The 19,978-nt window shown below is 45.5% G+C and overlaps 1 protein-coding gene across 1 annotated transcript in view; it reads right to left on the bottom strand.

Annotated features, from left to right (window-relative positions):
* The window catches only part of PTCD3 (pentatricopeptide repeat domain 3), a 185,949-nt gene that overhangs the window by 87,007 nt on the left and 78,964 nt on the right, over window positions 1-19,978 (bottom strand). The window contains exons 10-15 of the mRNA XM_086964253.1: window positions 15,491-15,578; window positions 15,320-15,380; window positions 14,799-14,881; window positions 5,967-6,111; window positions 5,275-5,325; window positions 5,096-5,185 (exon numbers count right to left, since the gene is read on the bottom strand). Coding sequence (XP_086820379.1) covers window positions 5,096-5,185; window positions 5,275-5,325; window positions 5,967-6,111; window positions 14,799-14,881; window positions 15,320-15,380; window positions 15,491-15,578 — 518 coding nt within the window. The remainder of the gene's footprint in view (window positions 1-5,095; window positions 5,186-5,274; window positions 5,326-5,966; window positions 6,112-14,798; window positions 14,882-15,319; window positions 15,381-15,490; window positions 15,579-19,978) is intronic.

Below are 19,978 nucleotides of genomic sequence, written 5' to 3'. Positions count from 1 at the left end.
CGCATAGCAAGCTCTGGTCGTTGGCCTTCTTGCCTCCCGGATGATGTCCATGCATTCCGGGGGCAAATTAAGGTAGCCAAACTCTAAGACCTCAGGAGCCAGATCGCTAGGTTCAGCTGTTGTGGATCTGGGTGCTGAATGTCGCCATGGTTCTGCGTCAAGAGCCTGGGAGTGAGGCGCAGCCTTTGATGCGGTACCATGGAGAGTTCCAGAAACGTGGTGTACCAAGGCTGGCGTGCCCACGTTGGAGCAACCAGGATGAGTGTCATCGAGTGTTGCAGCAGCTTCCGTGCCACCAGCGGTATGAGAGGCGCTGGGGGAAAAGCGTACGCAAATTTGCCTGACCAGTTCATCCATATCGCATTGCCCTGCGACTGTGGGTGTGGGTGTGGGAACCTGGCGGCGAAGCTTGGGCATTTTGCGTTCTCCTTTGTGGCAAACAGGTCTATCTCTGGATGACCCCACTGCTGGAAGTACGGGTGGAGTACTGATGGGTGTATCTCCCACTCGTGCATTTGGTGGCTGTACCTGCTGAGCAGATCCGCCATCTGATTGTCCACACCTGGGAGGTGCTCCGCTATGAGGAAGATGTGCCTCTGAATGGCCCACTTCCACATGCTCTGAGCCAGATGAGACAACTGTGGAGAGTGTGTGCCTCCCTGCTTTTGGATGTAGTACATCGCAGTCATGTTGTCCGTCCGGATCAACACGACCTTGTTGCACAGATGTACTTTGAAGGACTTCAGTGCCATGAAGATTGCCATCAGTTCTAAGTAGTTGATGTACATCTTCTTTTGCTGCGTTGACCATAGCCCCTGCACCGTGTAGTGGAGTACATGCGCTCCCCAACCTTGGAGGGATGCGTCCGTCGTCAGGATTATTTGTGGCACAGGCTCCTGGAACGGTCGGCCCTTGCAAAGGTTGTGTGGAGTCCACCAATGCAGAGAGTTGTATGCCCGACCAGTTACCAACACTAGGTCTTTCAACTGCCCTTGAGCCTGAGTCCACTGGCGCGCTAAGCATTCCTGAAGCGGACACATATGCAACCTCGCGTGCGGGACTATGAAGATGCAGGAGGCCATCATGCCTATCAACTGCATAAACACTCTCGCAGGGAGTGAGTGCTGCGGTCTGAATCTCTGAATCAGCGACTGGATGCTGTTGATCCTCGCTGTGTTTGGCTGAGCTGTAGCAGTCAGGGTATTTATAGTCGCGCCCAAGTACTGCCGCAGATGTGCTGGCTGAAGGTGCGACTTTGGATAGTTGAGCGAAAACCCCAGACTGTGAGGAAGGTGAATAGTGCGGGACATGTCTGCGGCGCACTGCTGTTCCGACTTGGCCTGAATGAGCCAGTCGTCCAGGTAAGGGTAGACATGTATTTTTTTTTCTCCTGAGGTGCGCCGCCACTGTTGCCAGGCAATTTGTGAAGACTCTGGGAGCAGTGGTCACTCCGAAAGGCAGGACTCTGAACTGGTAATGCCTGTCTAGAATGGTGAACCGGAGGTATTTTTTGTGGGATGGATGGAGTGGTACGTTAAAGTAAGCATCCTTGAGGTCCAAGGTTGCGAGAAAGTCTCACTGGTGTAACAGTGGAAGAACTTGCTGCAGAGTTAACATGTGGAAGTGTTCTAAAAGAATATTCATGTTGAGGGGGCGTAGGTCCAGAATGGGTCTGAGTGAGCCGTCCTTTTTTGGTATTAAGAAGTACAGGGAATAAACCCCTGTGCCTTGTTTCTCCAGTGGCACAAGTTCTATTGCGCCTTTTTGCAGCATCACAAGAACCTCTTGCTGCAATAAGTGCAAGTGCTCTGCCGACATAGGACGTTGTCTTGGGGGTATGTTGGGTGGAGTGGACGTTAACTCCAAACAATAGCCGAACTGGATAAGTTTCCATACCCACCTGTCTGTGGTGATGGACTTCCAGACTGGTAGGAACTGCTGGAGTCTCCCCCCGACAGGTGTTGGATGGTCGGGGGGCAGTGACAGGAAGTCACTGTTTGTTGGCGGCAGAGGAACAGGAACTGTTGTTTCCTCTGCCCCTGCCCTTGGCGTTGTTTCCTCTGTAACCTCCTCTACCCTGTTTGGTGTACGAGGACTGTGCCCCACTTTTACTGAACTTCGCCTGTTGTGCCAAGTGTCCTCTGGTAACACCCCGAGTGCCTGAGCGACGAAAAGTGCTCCCTCTGTATTGCTGAGACTGAAGTGCACCCATGGATTTCGCCGTCTCAGTATCTTTTTTGATTTTCTCGAGGGTGGAATCGACCTCAGGGCCAAACAGTCTGTCTGGATTAACGGGCTGGTTGAGGATAACAGTCTGTATCTCTGGCTTGAATCCTGAGATGCGGAGCCATGCTTGACGCCGTAATATCACACTAGTATTTATCGCTCTGGCTGCCGTATCCGCAACGTCGAGCGCACATCTAATTGCAGCGTTGGAGATGAGCTTGCCTTCTTGGATAAGCATCTCAGCTCCCTCTTTAAACTGGTCTGGAAGGTGTTGTAAAAGCTGCTCTAAGGTGTCATAGTGTGCTCTGTCGTATCTGGCTAGCAGAGCTTGTGTGTTTGATATGCGCCAGATGTTTGCTGCCTGCGCTGCCACCCTTTTCCCCGATGCCTCCAGCACTTTTGACTCTTTGTCTGGGGGAGGAGCTTCACCTGTTGACTGTGAGTTTGCCCTCTTCCGAGCATTAGAGACCACCAAAGAGTCTAGAGGCAACTGGCCCCGTATGTAAGTTGGGTCTCCAGGTGCTGGTCTGTATTTCTTCTCTATTCTAGGGTTGACCACTCGAGCCTTTGTTGTTTCCTTGAAAATGTCTGTGGCATGCTTAAGAACACCTTTAAGCATTGGAAGTGTTTTAACGGTTTTCTCAGCAGCAGAGAAAGTGTCATATAGAAAGTCAACGTCCACAGGGTCAGCATGCATTTCCACCTTATGGTTTGTAGCTGCCCTCTCAATTAAGGCATTGAACGCTGCAGAATCTTCCGTAGCAGAAGGCTTTGATCCAAAAGCTTGTGGGTCATGGACAGCTTGTTGGTCCCCTTGATCACCTGAGGGTGACCATGAGTCCCGTTGCTCATCAGGGTCTGCGTTTTCTGGAAAAGTATACTCCTCGTCCTGATCACCCAGGTCTCCATCTGAGCAAGTGGGTGAGGGTGATGGGCTCCTTGCAGGGTGCAGAGGAATGCGCTCCACAAGTTCCGGAGTGTCAGGCGCTGGTTTTTTCCTTTTTAGAGGTATTACAAACGATTCCAAGGGCTGTGAAGTAATCTTCCTCTTATAGAGCGTCAACTCGCCTGTGTCGGCGTCGATATACTGTTCCGACTGTTCGTCCAGTAAGGGTTGTCGACTCAAACTGCCACTTAGCTGAGTGTGCCCTACCCCTTCTGAGTCTTTAGACACCGACCGTGGTGCAAAGGCTTTTGGCACCACTTTGGGTGGTAGAGTAAATAGGAGCGGCTTGGAGATTTTCTTTGGTTCCGCTTCTGAAGTAGGTACCGAGGACGTTTTAGGTGCCGACGTCAGCTCTTTCTCTCGAATACGTTTGAGAGAGTCTGCCACTTGCTTCGTAAAAGAAGCGGACGGCCTCGTCGATCCGACTGTGGACCTCGATGGGGAAGACTGGAGCGTCGATGAATCCTTGGTTTTAGCTGGAGGCGCAGACGTAGTTTCGACCACCGCGCGTCCGCCACCATCCACGGCCCTATGCTTCGACGACGATGGCTTCGGATCGGCGGATCTACCCTTCGGTGCTCCAGACTTCGGCTCGGTGCCCTTTGCCGATTTGGCCTCGACGGCTGGCTTGCCTGCAGACGCGGTAGGCTTGACCGCCGGTGGCTCGACGGTGGATTTGGACTTGGACTCGACCACCTTAGGCTGGGCGACTGCCTTTGAGCTTGGCTCCTTGACCACTTTAGGCGCTTTAGCCTGTTCGACAGCCTTCTTCGGCTTCGAGGCCACCGACGACGACGCCGTCAATGGCGTCTTTGATTTCGGTGCCGCGTCGGCCATCTTAGACTTGGTCGATCCCGAAGGTTTCACTTTCGGTTTCGTTTTCGGCAATGGCGGCTCCGTAGATGCGTCCGTAGCCGGGCCAGAAGGCGGGGCTGAGGAGCGAGGTGTAGGGTCGTGGGTAAGGCCTTGTGGCGATCCCGTGACCTGAGCCTTTGTATGATCGGGGCATAGCTCATCCTCCGAGCTATCTTCCAAGGCCCCAAAAGGTTCTTCGTCGTCCCCTACCTCCTCAACGTCTTCCTCGAGGTCTTGGTCTTCCTCGTCGCCTGCCTCGACGTCCGCCGATGGAGGTGAAATCTGCAGGTGAAGTTCTTGTTCTCCTGCGTCGGGACTGTCGAAGATGTCTACTGGTGCTGGCGCCAATAGCTGGGCCTGGAGGCGCGCCACGCGCCGAATTTGATCGTCTTCTTCGATCGAAACCTGGAACAGGCCATACAGCTGGCCTCGTCGTGGTCCGGCGACAAGCACTTGTTGCACACAGGGTGCACGTCGATGTGTGGGTACTTCGACCCACACACGGGGCAGTACTTGAACGGACTCCGTTCCATTGTAGAATCGTCAGGGTCTTGCTGCGCCGACAGGGCCTCGATGGCCGAAGAGTCACCCGACTCCTCCGATATTCGACTCGACGAGCCGGAGTATACACGAGACCGAACGCCAACAATACCGACGAAGTAAGGAAAGCCTTTTGGCCTTTAAGAAGTTGTTTTATCGATTCCGAACAGGAGACGTCGAAATCACATCCGAACCCAATGGCGGAAAAAAACAATCTGGGGATGGAGTCGATGCCTATGCGCACTGTAGTCCAGGGGAGGAGCCACCTATCTCGTGATACTTCGAAGACTCTTCCAGGACAACAATGTGCAATCATCCGGACCCAACACTAGGCGGCGATCTATGCACAGATATGAATTTAGCAGCCCACATGCCTCGAACTGGAAGATTCAGTAAGTCCTACAGCTCCAATACAGAAAAACATATCAATATATCAGTCACATCAAAAAACCAAAATCCCATAAGCTGTACCACAGGACAGTAGGCTGCTCAGTAAATCTTAACATTAAGCTAAGCACACATACATACCATCATCTGGATCCTTGGGAACAAAGCTCTTCCCTTGTATTTCATCCAGCACCTCTGCAAGGATATCAGTTTGCCCTTTTGCAGTAGCAACTAAGGAAAGAAATGCATGTTAATGTTTCTACAACACTCAATGATAGATTTTACATAATTGAGGAATATATTTTGTGATGAATACATACCACTCTTATAAAAAACTCCAAGCAGGTGATCGTAGGAAGCGAGGCTTGGTTCTGAAAATCAGGAGAAAAGTCAGTTAAAGTACTTGTTCATAGCAAATCATATACTGACCAGCTTGGAAACATTAAAAGTTGCTTCAGTGTATGTGTTTAGCGGCTATTTCTGAACAATTAGGAAGTCAAATGTGAATATACAGGTGGCTGTAGAGAAAAGGTGGGAACGATGAAAATTTCATGCATCAAAATCAATTATGCATATATTTCTCCAAATGTTTTAGCTGATAATCTTAACTACATGTAAATGCACAGTAGTCAAGACTGTATTATATCAGGTGTGACTACAAGACTGGATTATTGTCCAAAGAGTACCTAGGTAACAAACTAAATCTTTTTGCTCCTGGGACTCGTTCAGGGTCATTAAGGACCCAATTGAGGGTCTGGGAGTGTTTAATAAAAAAAAAAAGATACTTGGCAGCAGGTAATGCTCAGACGTAACATGAGAAGTTCTGAAAGTCTCATTTTGTAAATGTATGGAACCAAATTGCAGCAGGAGAGGTAGAGCAAAACAGACTACTCCAGTTCCAAAAGAAGGACAGACAACTATTCTTTCAGTCTGAATGAGTCCGATTTTCCTTATCTTCAGTTTACAATTACCAAAGATTGATTGTCTGACAGGTGGGTCAAGATTTCTTTACCTATGTTAAGGGCTTTCATTTCACCCAGCGTGTGCAAAGCTGGAGACCTGCCGACTGCACTACATCTTCTCAGTGCCTTCAGCACAGCATTGAATGTCAGCAAGTTTGGTTGCACCTTCTGCTGCGCCATATCCTTTAAAAGCTCCTAAAGAGGGTCACATAAGATTATTAGTTTAAAAAATGAAACGGAGGCTCACATAGCAGAAATACCACCATTTGTTTCTAGTCACTTAAATAACCAATAGGAATAAGAAAGGGAGTAGGCTGAAGATGTTCTGGGTGCCTTACAGAACATATGTCCAAACCTCTAGGCATTTACAAAACCAAGAGACCAGGTTTAAGATGCAGTGAGGCAAACAATGCAGTCAATATATTTATCTAGCATAAATTTACTCCTTGCTATTGACAGCTATTTCAGTTTGAAATATAGATCGAATAGCAGCAAAATCATTATAATGTCTACAGTTCCAACAAAGAAAAAAAATGAACTACAATAGCACCGAAGGCTTGAAACGGCAGAGCCTACGTCTCCTTTCATTGGGAATACAGTTTGATTGACCCATTTGTGCCTACGGGTCAAGTGGACCACATGAGCCCTTCATTCTATCTTTAATAAACCAGCAGGTTATAGTCACGCTTTTCAGTTGAAAATGAACGAGTATTAGATATATGAGGAGCAGTATAATAGAGGACAAATACTAGGACGTTTTCATTATGCAAGATACGTATATCTTGTTTGTACAATAATAAATGTGCTGAGCAACACACTGGAGTCTGCTCCTGGTCTCTTTGGGCTTATCATATGACCAAGCTCCACAAAACTTTACAGACCTACTCCTTTTCCCACATTGGCTAATGTAAAGTTTGAGGAAGATCCATTAAGGGAGTACATAGAAAAAAACGAGGTAACAAAACACTTTCTACAAATGTCTTTTCTATAGACTTTGTACTCCGAGGTCGCAGGAAAACGGCTTAATGGATTTCAATGAAATTTGGCTGTAATATAGTAGGCAAATGATCCTTTTTGGCAGTGTATGTATATAGGGACAGTATTTCTGAAATTATAAGGCACTAAGACTTAGTGATATATTGGGCCGGGGTATACTACAGTACATGAAATATTTTTGTATTTGTAGCTTTGAAGCGGTAACGTTACCTTATGGGAAGGTAACAAATACTCCATACAGTCACTTGTCAATGATTTGCAGGATTGTTCTTCTGGACTTAAGGTACGTATGGGGCAAGGTACAAGGCAGCACCAACAGGTTGCTTTCGTCGGCTCTGGGGTATCTAGGTGCAAGGTGCTTTTTCGGTGTTGGGTGTCCTAGTTAAGTGAATGGGAAATAGTCCTGGTTAAAAAAGACTGCAAGCAGGGACTGGGGGTCAGTCTGGATGAACCTTCGGGTGGCTCCAGTTTCGAGCGTCTTGTACAGCCAAGGACACAGTTGGTCTAATTGGGCTCGGGGGCTCGTGTGCAGTAGGGCTTTGTCTGGTGAGGCTGCACTGCTGAAGACTCTTGCGGTTCTCAGTCCCTGCATAAAGAGGCTACAGGCAGCGACTGGGGACCAGTCTGGCCAAACTCAATGGTGGGCTCAGGATCCCGTTGGCACCATCGCCTCCCTCAAACTCAGGCTGTGGGGCTCGGGTGCAGGGGTGCTTTGAGGTGCCAGGTTGCGGCAGTCAGAAACTCACTCTGTGTCTTGGTGACCTGGTGAAGAGGAGAAACAGGGCAGCAGGGCCACACTGTGCTAGCCTGGTGGATCCTGACGTCCCTAGATCGTAGGTAGGCCTTTGTGCTGTTGGAGCTGTGACTGGACCACTAACAAGCCTAGGTTGCGGCAACTGCTCTGGTACCCAGGGTATTGGTGCAGGTCGGCCCCTGGGGGTCCTGGCATCTACAAACTTGACAAGGAGACGGATCTGACCTCATGGAGCACAAAGACTGTCTCCTGTTGAGCTGCTTTTTCTGTGGGCCGGATGGCCGGCAACACGTGGGCGGGGCAGATGCTTTCCGGTTCAAGCAGATAAGGAGGAGCAATTCTTCTGCTTCAAGGGAGATCTTTGCCAGGTGGTTGAGGTGCTGGGCAGTCCTCCTAGGGTTTTGGGGCAAAGTTCAACTCTTTGCAAAGTCGGTATCCAGCAATGGTCAAAATGAAAGCAGCCTGGCAGGGTTTTGAGCCAGTCTTTGGTGCAGGTTTTCGGTTTTTGCTCTCGCCGGTCCTTTTTTCCTTTCCAGTAGTCAAATATGATTTCCTGGTGTCAGGGGGCCACCTAATTTCTCAATTTAGGGGCGATAAGGGGAGTGATGAGTAGTAGCCAATGGGCCAGAGACCTCTGGGGTCACTGCATCCCCTCGATGAACACTATGTGGGGAGTGTGCATCACCCTGTCTCAGAGCTCCTAATTCCACCACACTCCAGATGGTGGAATCCTTTCTTTCGTGTTCACTTTAAGCTGCCTAACCTAGAGGTGTGTTCAGCCTGGCAGTGTAACATCATCCATGTTGCCATGCCGGAGTCTCAGTGAGGCTGCCATTATGGATTCTACCCTGAAAAAGTTGTCCCCGAGTGAACAATAATAATTACCATTTTGCGCAGGTTGCTTTAGCTTTCATACAGAATGTTCAAGGCTGTGATAATGAGTTGATAAAGATGTGTAAATGTAAGCAAAGCGTATTTCATGGAACATTATCTGTACAAGCACACATGCAAAAGTATGTCAAGTGTCGACGTTCAAGAAAAGATGTCCAGTTTAAATGTGTGGATGTAAAATGGTGGTGTTCCCATCCCTGGCCCAATGTGACCACATGACCGTGTACAGTGCAGTGACATACAGTGGAGTGTGTTAGACTGGATTTGCCTACAGTGGAATAGCATAGAATGGAGTGGCGTACAGTGGAGTGTTCTAGAGTTGTAGGTAGCGGGCTCTGTATATGGTACACTACTAGGTGGTTATATTTTGCACAGAGTCCTGAGATTCCCCAAGAAGTGTGCAGTGCTCAATGCAATCTTAAAGTGCTCTGCATGTGGTATTGTGGACGAGGAGCCTCATGGCTGGACTGTGAACAGCCGCCAGCCTTGGCAGATTGCTGCTTGACTGGCCCTGGGAGAGGGGGCAGGGTGAGGATGGTCGGGGCACCGGTAAGAAGCACTGCTCCCGCTTTTGTTACAGGGGGGCTGATATTGCAGCACTGCTGCAAAACGGCCCTGATGACAAAACTGCCCCTCACAGGCACAAAACCAGCCCCCACCCCACCGGGGAAATGTGCAGTGCCCGCTACGGCCAGTCTGGCTCGGAGCAGCCTTAGGTCTAACCCAGAGGAGTTTAAGATATTTGTTGTGCACAAAATGACCAATAAATGCCACACAACTCAAAAAGGAGATCCACACCAATTTTATACAAATAAGCTTTGCTCAATATTCATTTTAAGACCAAGAACTATGCAAAAAGGTAAATACGTTTTTAAATAGAAATTCTTTTTAGTTTCAAAAGTGGCCATTTTTCAGTCTTTGCAATGGAAAACAATAATGCGGTATTACAGTTAAGAAACCAACGTACAAATCCAGTCTTCAGGATGCAGGGTCTGCAGAGGGCAAGGTTCAGGTAAGCGCAAACGCTGCACCACCAGCAGCACGGGGCGGCTGGGTGAAGAGGCCAAAGTTAAAGAGCAAGCCCAATATTATCCAATGGAGACTGGGGGTGTATCAAGATCCACTGCTGGCAGGTAAGTAAATTGGTTGCAAGGGTCAAGCCTTCTGATTCACACTGCAGGCATCGTCATGGAGTTCAGGAAGGGTCAACCACCAGTGGACTTGGATTCAGGATCGCGGGGGAACCTTTCCTGGATTGGTGGGCCACCTGAACACAGGCGTCGGGTATGCCTAGACGTGGGTCCCTTGCTCACTTTGCCACTGAATTCAACTCCTTATGTTTGGTCGGGTGCAGAGTGGTCTGGGATCGCAGATCCAGAGAGCACCAGAGTCCTTGGTGTCGCTTTCTTGTGGACAGTGCCACTGTCCTCAGGAGTTCTGGTCTTCATCAAAGGCAGGCAGTCAGTTCTCCCAGGGGTTGTGGAGGTCGCGGACTGTAGGACAGGCGTAGTTTCTTCACAGGATCTTCGAGGACTGCAGGCAGGCCGGTAAGGCTGAGGCCAAGTCAGTGGGCGCCGACATTCTTCTCTCAATGGTATCTTCTTCATCCTTCTCTTTAGGTCGGCAGGAACTAGTTTCAGGGTCTTGGGGACCCACCTAAATACTAGATTTAGAGGCGATTTAAGGGAGTGACAGGTGAGGCCAATGGGCACCTTACACCCTCAATTATGTCACCCTCCAGTGGGAGGAAGCATAGTCCTAGCCCTGATTGGAGGAGTCCCACTATCCTCAAGATGGCGGGGCCTCCCACACCTTCCTAGTTTTTCCTGCCAAAGTGGAAGTCTGAACTGGGGGGTGCCATATGCTCAAAATTTCAAAGGTTCCCTTGAGTCAAATTTGAAACAGGTACACATAAACATACCTCCAAATGCAAAAAGTACAATTATATATAACACCAAAGAATTGACAGTTTAAAAAAATCATTTATTTTGAATACATTGTGAATAAAAACAATATTGTTGGGCTAACTAATCTAGTGCCCTAATCTAAAATACATAAAACAAGACCTTATGACACTATAACCTGCACAATTGAAACTGGAGACAGAAAAAGTAAAACATGAACATTGTTAAATACAGGTTGTACATTCGGACTCCATTATGATTCCATCGATAGTTTGCTACTACAGCATCTGTGCGTCAACATCAATGTCAGAGTCTTGAATTATACCAGGAATGGCGTTGACGCATTTCGGTGGGTTCTAGTGATAATTACCACCTTTATCAAGACTTCTGTTTATCTGTCACAACAAGGGGGTCAGTCAGATCTCACTATAATAAATATATATACAGTTAGAATAATGTTTAAGGTCTTTTATAGATACTCATAATTAGATCAATGTGAACACAAGCCGATAACTCTGGCCCCATTATAAGGCCAGTAATGTTCTAACTTAAAAAGACAAAATAACTCCATAGAGATATTTTTAGTAGGTTCACAGTCTGCTGAGTTTTCCCTCTGCTACATTCATTGAAATGCATACATGCAGTTATTTCACTTCATACTTTGGAGAAAAAACAACAACAACAGGATATACCGCTGCCTACTGTCCCAGCTTGGTGACTGAAATTATCCCCAAAATGTACAACAGAGTTGCTGTATGATAACAATTAAAAAATGGTTATTGTTATAGGCCCCTACTTAAACAAGTTGCTTTCAGTATGCCTAACCTAACAAAATTATTGGTCTTTACCCAACACGGAAGATTGTTAATTACTTTCATTCTTGGGGAATCAAGTTAAAGATTGCTCTTACCCTTATTTCCGGGGCAGCTAAAATTGTAGATATCACAGTTTGCAGCTCTTATTATCCATAGGTCTGGTGAATAGTCATAAAACTCTGTGCAACCGGTTCTCTATTCGAAGTGGAAAATATGCGCCAATCAAAATGATAGCTCTCTACATTGTACCATTTCGAGTATCTAAAATATTAATCTGGAGCCTACCTGTTTAAAGTCTGCGAACAAGATTTATTGCGCTGTTACAAGTTAATACCAGTGTTCATTCCAATGGTTTTGTCAAAATACGACCACTATTATTCAAGTCCCAGGTAACCGAGTGGGGGAAGAGAGGAAAGGTGGGACTGTGATTCTGAAAACTATTTCAATTATACTTCCCTAGCTACCTAAGCGGGACAACCAATATGCGAGAAGCATACCTGCGGCGGTATCTGAATGGGAACAGCTTCTACCGTATATCGAGTATAGCTGTGGGTGAATGCCGTATCGCTCGCTCACTGTCAGGGTGATTGCAGCGACCTTGAAAGTTATTAAGCAAAGTGCCGCATTAATTTACGTTATGCTGCTGAAAATATCACAGCCTGCTACAAAATCGGCATAAATTCTTGGTTAATTCTTACCTCCTGTAAGAGATGTATGATGATGTAGACAATGTAGAGAGCTATCATTTTGATTGGCGCATATTTTCCACTTAGAATAGAGAACCGGTTGCACAGAGTTTTATGACTATTCACCAGACCTATGGATAATAAGAGCTGCAAACTGTGATATCTACAATTTCAGCTGCCCAGGAAATAAGGGTAAGAGCAATCTTTAACTAGACTCCCCAAGAATGAAAGTAATTAACAATCTTCCGTGTTGGGTAAAGACCAATAATTTAGTTAGGTTAGGCATACTGAAAGCAACTTGTAGGGGCCTATAACAATAAACCTTTTTTAATTGTTATCATACAGCAACTCTGTTGTACATTTTGGGGATAATTTCAGTCACCAAGCTGGGACAGAAGGTAGCGGTATATCCTGTTGTTGTTGTTGTTTCTCCAAAGTATGAAGTGAAATAACTGCATGTATGAATTTCAATATGTTCACAGACTGTGAACCTAGTAAAAATATCTCTATGGAGTTATTTTGTCTTTTTAAGTTAAAACATTACTGGCCTTATAATGGGGCCAGAGTTTTCAGCTTGTGTTCACATTGATCTAATTATGAGTACCCTTGTTGTGACAGATAAACAGAAAGTCTTGATAAAGATGGTAATTATCACTAGAACCCACCGAAATGCGTCGACGCCATTCCTGGTATAATTCAAGACTCTGACATTGATGTTGACGCACAGATGCTGTAGTAGCAAAATATCGATGGAATCATAATGGAGTCCGAATGTACAACCTGTATTTAACAATTTTCATGTTTTACTTTTTCTGTCTCCAGTTTCAATTGTGCAGGTCATAATTGATTGTCTTGTTTTATGTATTTTAGATTAGGGCACTAGATTAGTTAGCCCAACAATATTGTTTTTATTCACAATGTATTCAAAATAAATGATTTTCTTAAACTGTCAATTCTTTGGTGTTATATATAATTGTACTTTTTGCATTTGGAGGTATGTTTATGTGTACCTGTATCTAATTTGACTCAAGGGAACCTTTGAAATTTTGGGTTGTAGAACTCATTTCCCTTGACTAGTTTAAGGGGTACCTCTCTCTTTTCATACATAGGGTTCCATATGCTGCCAGCAGCAGATGTTGGGGGTCGTATTACAAAGTTGCAGGCCTTTGAAGTTTCTCTTACAAACACTATGCCCATCCTGGGGGAGGAGGTGGGACACCTCCGCCTAGGATGTGCTTTGTTTCCGGTCCCAGAGAGCAGGGGTTCTCTAATCAGAGGTCCAGGTCTGGAGGTGGAAGACTGCCTTATATTAATTTGTGATCACACCAGGGCAAGTAAGTCTTCAGGGGACAACTATGAGCTGCCCTCTGAGTACATGTTTCAATAAACCCCACACTGACATCTGTGTGGGTTTATTGAGAAGAGCAATTTGGTACCATACACTCCTGTGTTCGGAGAAGCCATCATAGTGCTGTGGAACTAGAGTTATCGAGTTTCCAGCTCATGTACTCTCTATAGCTACCCTGGCACTTACAACATCTAAGAACGGACTTGAATGTAGTAAGGGAATATGCCAACACCTGTGATATAGTGCACCCTGCCTTGGGCTGCAAGGCTTGTTAGAGGGGTGGCTTACCTATACCTTAGGCAGTGTAAGTTGGCATGGAACACAGGCAGTGTGCCATGTCAACTGTCATTCAGGGCATGCATGCTGCCGTGGCAGTCTGCATGGCCTAGGTGAGGAACTCCCTCGGAGTCCCGCTTCAGTCCCAAAGCCCAAGGTACCCAGGTATCATTTACTTGAGACCCAAAGGGGGCCTGAAGGGCCAATTGTGGAACAGTTTTAGGGAAGAAGCACTGGCACTGGGGAGCGGGTTGGCAGGGACCTTGTGCACTACATTTGAAACCACATCATTTCCCAGGTAAATTGTGGGAGGATAACCATGTCGGAAGAGGCACTCTCACACGAGTGAATTGGCATGGAGTGAGGTACAGTGGCATAGGGTGGAGTGGAGTGGCGTAGAGTGCAGTCGCGTACACTTGAGTGGCATACAGTGGAATAGTGTTCACTGGAGTGGAGTAGAGTGGTATGGCATGGAGTAAAATAGTGTAGAGTGGAGCGATGGACAGTAGTAGTGTAGAGTGTAGTTGTACAGGTACAGTAGTGGCATACAGTGGAATAGTGTAGACTGGAGTGGAGTGTAATAGTGTACTGTAGAGTGGCGTACAGTGGAATAGCGCAGGGTGAAATGGCGAACAGTGGAGTAGCGTACAATGGAATGGTGTATAGTGCAATAAATGTTACTTCACACAACATTAACAAGGGCACTACCTTTGGGCTATTATTTAAAAAGCCTGCAATCTTACATGGAATGTATGGTTTCTTAGGATTTACTTTTCTTGCAAGAAAACTGGAAAGCACTACTGTGCATACTTTTTCTCTGTTCGTTAGATGTTGTGCCTGTCAGCTTTACTAAAATTAGGTTCTCTTTCAATTTTTAATTTCTTCAAGAATAATTGTGAGAAAATGCTTTTCCTGTTGAGGGGACCTCAATGAAATTATATAGCGTGAGTGGCATTGGGAACGCATTAAAATGTTTGAAGACCATCTTTGTCCTTGTTAGGAATTCACATCCATCACTCAAGGACATATATCTTTCTGGATGCCTGTTAGGGAGAAAGCTCTTTAAAAAAGGTTTTTAAGTCTATTTATCGTCTCATTTGTACTAAAGATTCCAACCTGTCTCATCTGTTAATTTGTACTAGTTGTTCACCATAGGGGAACTACAGAGTGACCTACAATTTGCAAGAGAACAAGATATATATTTTTCCTTACCTGTATTAGATCCCATTTCTCAATGTATGTGTCCCTGACTTCTGGAGCTGCTACTATCAATGCATTGAAAGCATACACGTCAGCTGGAATAGAAAGACAGAATCTTTCAAGTGAAATCTATAACAAACTATTTAAGGAATCCTCACACAATTTGACATCACTGTGTAATGCCCTTGCTGCCACAAGTAAACTACAGAGACATGCAAACAAATGGCACGCCATACAGAAATCATCTCTTCATATAGCTTATTATAACAATTAACAATTAATGGATTGGTTTAATGGAAATTTCCCCCTTTCTCCTAATGCTGTTGAGATGCTCAGACAGGCAAGGTTCTTAACCAGACCTTCCTCAGGCAGCCACATATCATCCATTCTGAATAGACAGTTTGCACTCTGCTCCTATGATCCAGATGAGGTCTGTACCTCCGTGCAATCATCCATGCCACTTGTGTAAATAAAAGCACATTGTTTCTTCAGCCTGTGTCATTCTGATTAGACTCAGTATGTCAAATGCTCACCAGTCTGCCTGTGGTTCTGCAGTTCTGTGTACATGCTGAAAGCCTTGCTGTAGGCACCATACTGGAGGAGGAAAAGGAAGAACACCCAATTAGATGAATACTGACTATAGCAGACAAAGAATGAGAACTCCTATTCTGAATTTGAATACGATTTACAAAATTTGAATTTACCTTTACCATCCCTCGGATCATCGTACAGAAGGAGGAAACATTTTTTTCAGGCATTAGACTGAATATCCTCTCAGCATTATTGTTCTCCCTAAACACAATGAAACAAAAACATCAATTTTGGTGTGCAAAAAAGGGAAATTGCTGCGAATGAAACACCAGTAACATGCGCCTTTATAAAAAAAATACAATCCCATTATATTTGTCTTTATTACCAGTGGAAAACCACAAACCAGATTACAAATTGGTGAATGAATGCTATCTTGACCATTTCATTCCAGGAAACAGCCATTACAACGTGGATGTTACCATGCAGCACCTTTACCACGGATGCGTTACAACGCATGCACTGTTACCACACATAGCCTTACCAACACATTGCTTTACAATGTATGTGGTAAGGGAATATGCTGGTAACAGTGGTAAAGGCACCTGTGTGGTCAAGGCTATCTGCATCACGAGAGGAGTGAAGAGATCCTTCTGTTTCTCCTTGACAACCTGTGCTGTGCCTCACAAGAGTTGCCTTGTTGTCATCCTGGGACAGAGGGACAGGGGTGGGTGGGTATGGTTTTTAGGCTTTAGACTGGAGGTGTTTTTTTTTAAGGATGTTTGGGCCAGGGGCGAGATCACGCCAGGGTACGGATTTAGAGTTCAGGGCAGGGGCTGGGTTTTAATTATTTTTAAAAGGGGGGGGGGGGGGGAGTGGAGTCGGGCTTGGGTCTAGATTGATGGCTAAGGGCAGGGTTCGGGTATTCTTTTCAAAAGGTTGTGGGATGGTGTGGGTCGTGCTGGCGTCTATTTTTTTTAGATAGGACAGGGGTTGTGTATTTTTTTAAACGGCTAGGGGCCAGGAGGGGGTCACGCTGGGGTCTATTTTTAGGGATTAGGGCAGAGTTCGGGTATTTTTTGTGAGGTAATGACGTGTTGCAAAGGAATGCATTGTTCCGTCATACAACCTTTCATTCCTACTCTCATCAATTACTTCTACATTGAATGTCCCCATCTTTTACAGTTCATTTCATAAACAAATCAAATCTTCATGCTATTCTATATCAATAGAAGAACTGCACTCCTCATAGGTCCCCTAGATTCTGCTCTCACCACTGTCCACATAGCTGGATGTATTATCACAGGAAAACAAAAATGTGACCATATCACACACAAAACCCAAGAATATTCAGTGGACATTGTGATTAAATTCTGAAGCACAGGCAGGGTCTTTCAGGCTAACTACTAAGTCTTGGTTTTAATAACCTGAATACAGGATGAGATGCAAGTCTAGGTTTTAATACAGTGAATTACAGAGTTTTGTACAGCACACCCCCGCATGGCTTGGAAAACCCATGCTTCCCTGTTGGACATATTTTTTTGTAGTTTTTTACATGAGTTATATTTTACCTCCAGTAGAGTGGTCAATCTTTGAGTCCCTTGGCGTGGCTTCACCATTCAAATAGATAGAAGGGTTGAGGTCAGGCACGGGTTGCTGGGCTACTGGTGCTCCAGTGAAAATGTCCACCTCATTCACCCACAACTGGGATTCTTGGGTGAGGGCATATTCCATCTACTTTGCATATTAATGGAAAGTTCCCATTTGGGAAACTATGTGCACAGCTGCACAAGATGGTAGTTCTAGGTTCTAGTTACACCTACAGACTTTCTGTAGTTTGTCAAAGTGATCTATGGGATCCTACCTATTCCCCTTTTCAAGAGACACTCCCTCAAAAATGAAGTTACAAAGGGTAGGTGGTTACCTTCCCTTAAATTGACAACTTGGAATTTCAAATTAGTTCTCAATTTAGATTTTCAAATTAGCTCAGTGGAATAGCATTTCTTGTGTACCCCGCAACAGAAGATATTTAGCTGCATGGGCCAGGCTCTGCTGCACACCAGGACATTCATCAGTTCTGATGCATCAGCCCTGTGACTTCTGAGGCAGAAACACCACCAAGGCAATAGGTAAGACTCATTTACTTGGGTTGACCGTTGGTTGAACCAGGCCAGGTGTCTCCAACATTGTCTTTAGTGAGAGCTACTTCCAATTAGTGAAATCATTGTGAGCTGCTGAAGGCTAAACAACTTGTGCATTGTTACTAGATACATCCATGCCCAGCTTCACTGACTTTAAGCCTAATGTCCACATAGCCAGATACTATGGTTTGAAGAAAATATTATACTAAGGGCACTATGAAAGGGCTACCTTATGTGTCAGTGAGAGTGCAGTCTTCGGGATGTGAGAACATGTGTGCCTATGAATGTGATCTATTTGTACGGGTGACTGAGAACCTGTGTCATAATGTACTTCAAGCAGGATGGGAATTGGTGTAGGAGAGACGCAATGGCCGAGGTGAGTGATGGCAGTGAATCTAACCATGGGAACTTTGGCGATTTCCCCTCATTGTATTATTTTTACTTTTACCTGCTTGAAGACTTTCTTCTCTGAGGGACAGATTTAATCAGATTTTATCAGGAGCCAGTGATCGGATTACTGGCAGCAGGTATTGGCCGGGGCAGTTTCGGGTTGGTATCACATTAAAATGTACCTAATAAAGAAAAGCTGTTCATTTCTGCATTTTCAAAACATTTCAAAGCTAGCTTGGCTTTCTGGTTTGTACCGTTAACAGCTTACATGCTGGGCCTCTTGTGTACATAAACTACGCTCTGCCTGCTCATTATGCACACACTTTGCATTGAACCTATTAGAGTCCTCTGGTTTAAACTAGGCACACGCCTGTTACCTGTACATGGACATGTAACGCCATCCCTGGGGGCTCTCACTGTGCGAAAGATAATTCCTCGACCAGCCAGTGGAGGTAAGCCAGACTCTAGCGCTAGCACAAAATAAAGGTGCAAGCATTTTTTAAACAAGAGAAATAAATATTAGGTGGGTATTGCCCCCCCCCCCCCCTCCCTCTCGACTTTAGCTCTTTGTTCTCTGAGGGAGTAAAAGAAATGGCTTCTTGAAATGCCATAGTAGCAAAGGCCTGCGAGCCCTCGGATTTCATTCTGAGTGCCCTTTTAATTCTGCTCCTTCAGAGTTACAAGATCCGCTGCAGATCTCGCATCTTTCACCCCTAAATGCTAAAAGAACTGGCCCCCAGAGGAAATAGCAACAGAAATAAATCAAGGGAATCTGAACTGGAATTACCAATTACACCGGTAATTCCTCATTTTCAAGGAGACCCTCAGAGTCGCACCTGTAAATTCCTCTCATCTATAGAGTTACGGTACCCTCAGTATGGACATCTCACGGGGCAGACAAATTATTGGTGCATTGGATACTCGTGAAGAGGTTGTAAGAGCATGACTCAGCCACCAGGTGTGCAAGTCTAAACCTTTTGGCCTTGTAAACTACGACAATGGATGTGATTTTGTGTTGTAAACAGAGACCTTCACATCAAGTGATTAAAGCCTTTATGAGCCTGTAAAACTAGATGGTTTTTCATTGTTCCACAGGGGTACGCGTCTTATTTGCTGAAATATAATGGAGGGCAAACTCTGAGTTGCAGATTTCTTGTAATTGCAATGTCTACAAACATGGATTTGGGCAGGGATCGCAAAATAACGATTTAATCGAAACCAAGACCTAAATGTTAAAAGTTCAGAAACGCAGATTAAAATCTATTGTTTATCAAATTCACAAGGCGTGTAAGATACTTTTTAAAACTTTTTTCTTTTGTACGACTGGAACATACAGCCGACTTCGGTATACGATGACTAATTCGCCACTAATCCTTTATGGGTTCCAGAGTAGCTTGCTACTCACCCATATAGCACTTCAACACCCTATCAGGATTACAAGCGATATATACATGCAAACCTTTTTTCTTTTCTACCGCTCCCCAACCCTTCTCAATTCAAATAACTGACTAACATATCCACCACTCAAATTACTTTCATATTTCAACACTAATCCTTATGGGTTCTAGAGTAGCGTGCTACTCACCAAAGAAGTGCTTCAACACCCCATCCAAGGTAACAGGCACTGCATGAATGCAAACCTTTCTTCTCCTTCTATCCCACCACTGTCCTTCTCACTCCAAATAACTTAGTAATATCCACCACTCAAATTACTTTCATATTTCACCATACTAATTCACCACTAAACGTTTATGGGTTTCCGGAGTAACATGCTACTCGCCAAAAACAGCGCTTCAACAACCCCATCAGGGGTAGCAAGCGCTATATAAATACAAACCTTTTTTCTTCTTCTATCCTTCCGCTATCATTTCAAATAAGTCACTAACCTATCCACCACTTAAAATGACTTTCATATTTCACTGACCGCTCCTCCAACACCCCCTCCCTCCTCTTCGACTCTCTCTTCCCCGCACTTAAGATGGCAACATCTCACTACTCATACCTTTCGAAACCCCCCCTCCCAAGTTGCACCTTACAAACTCCAAGTCATCTGAGCCTGCTTTCGCCATCGCAGTGACCCCCTCGAGTTTAGTCATTCCGCCAGTCCTGCGTCACCCTCAGCCTTAGCTCCCC

The sequence above is a fragment of the Lissotriton vulgaris genome, chromosome 3_2 (genome assembly GCF_964263255.1).
Source record: "Lissotriton vulgaris chromosome 3_2, aLisVul1.2, whole genome shotgun sequence".
In the NCBI taxonomy this organism is placed as follows: Eukaryota; Metazoa; Chordata; class Amphibia; order Caudata; family Salamandridae; genus Lissotriton; species Lissotriton vulgaris.
The sequence above is the reverse complement of the archived record's forward strand: the minus strand, read 5'-3'. Positions and strand labels throughout refer to the sequence as shown.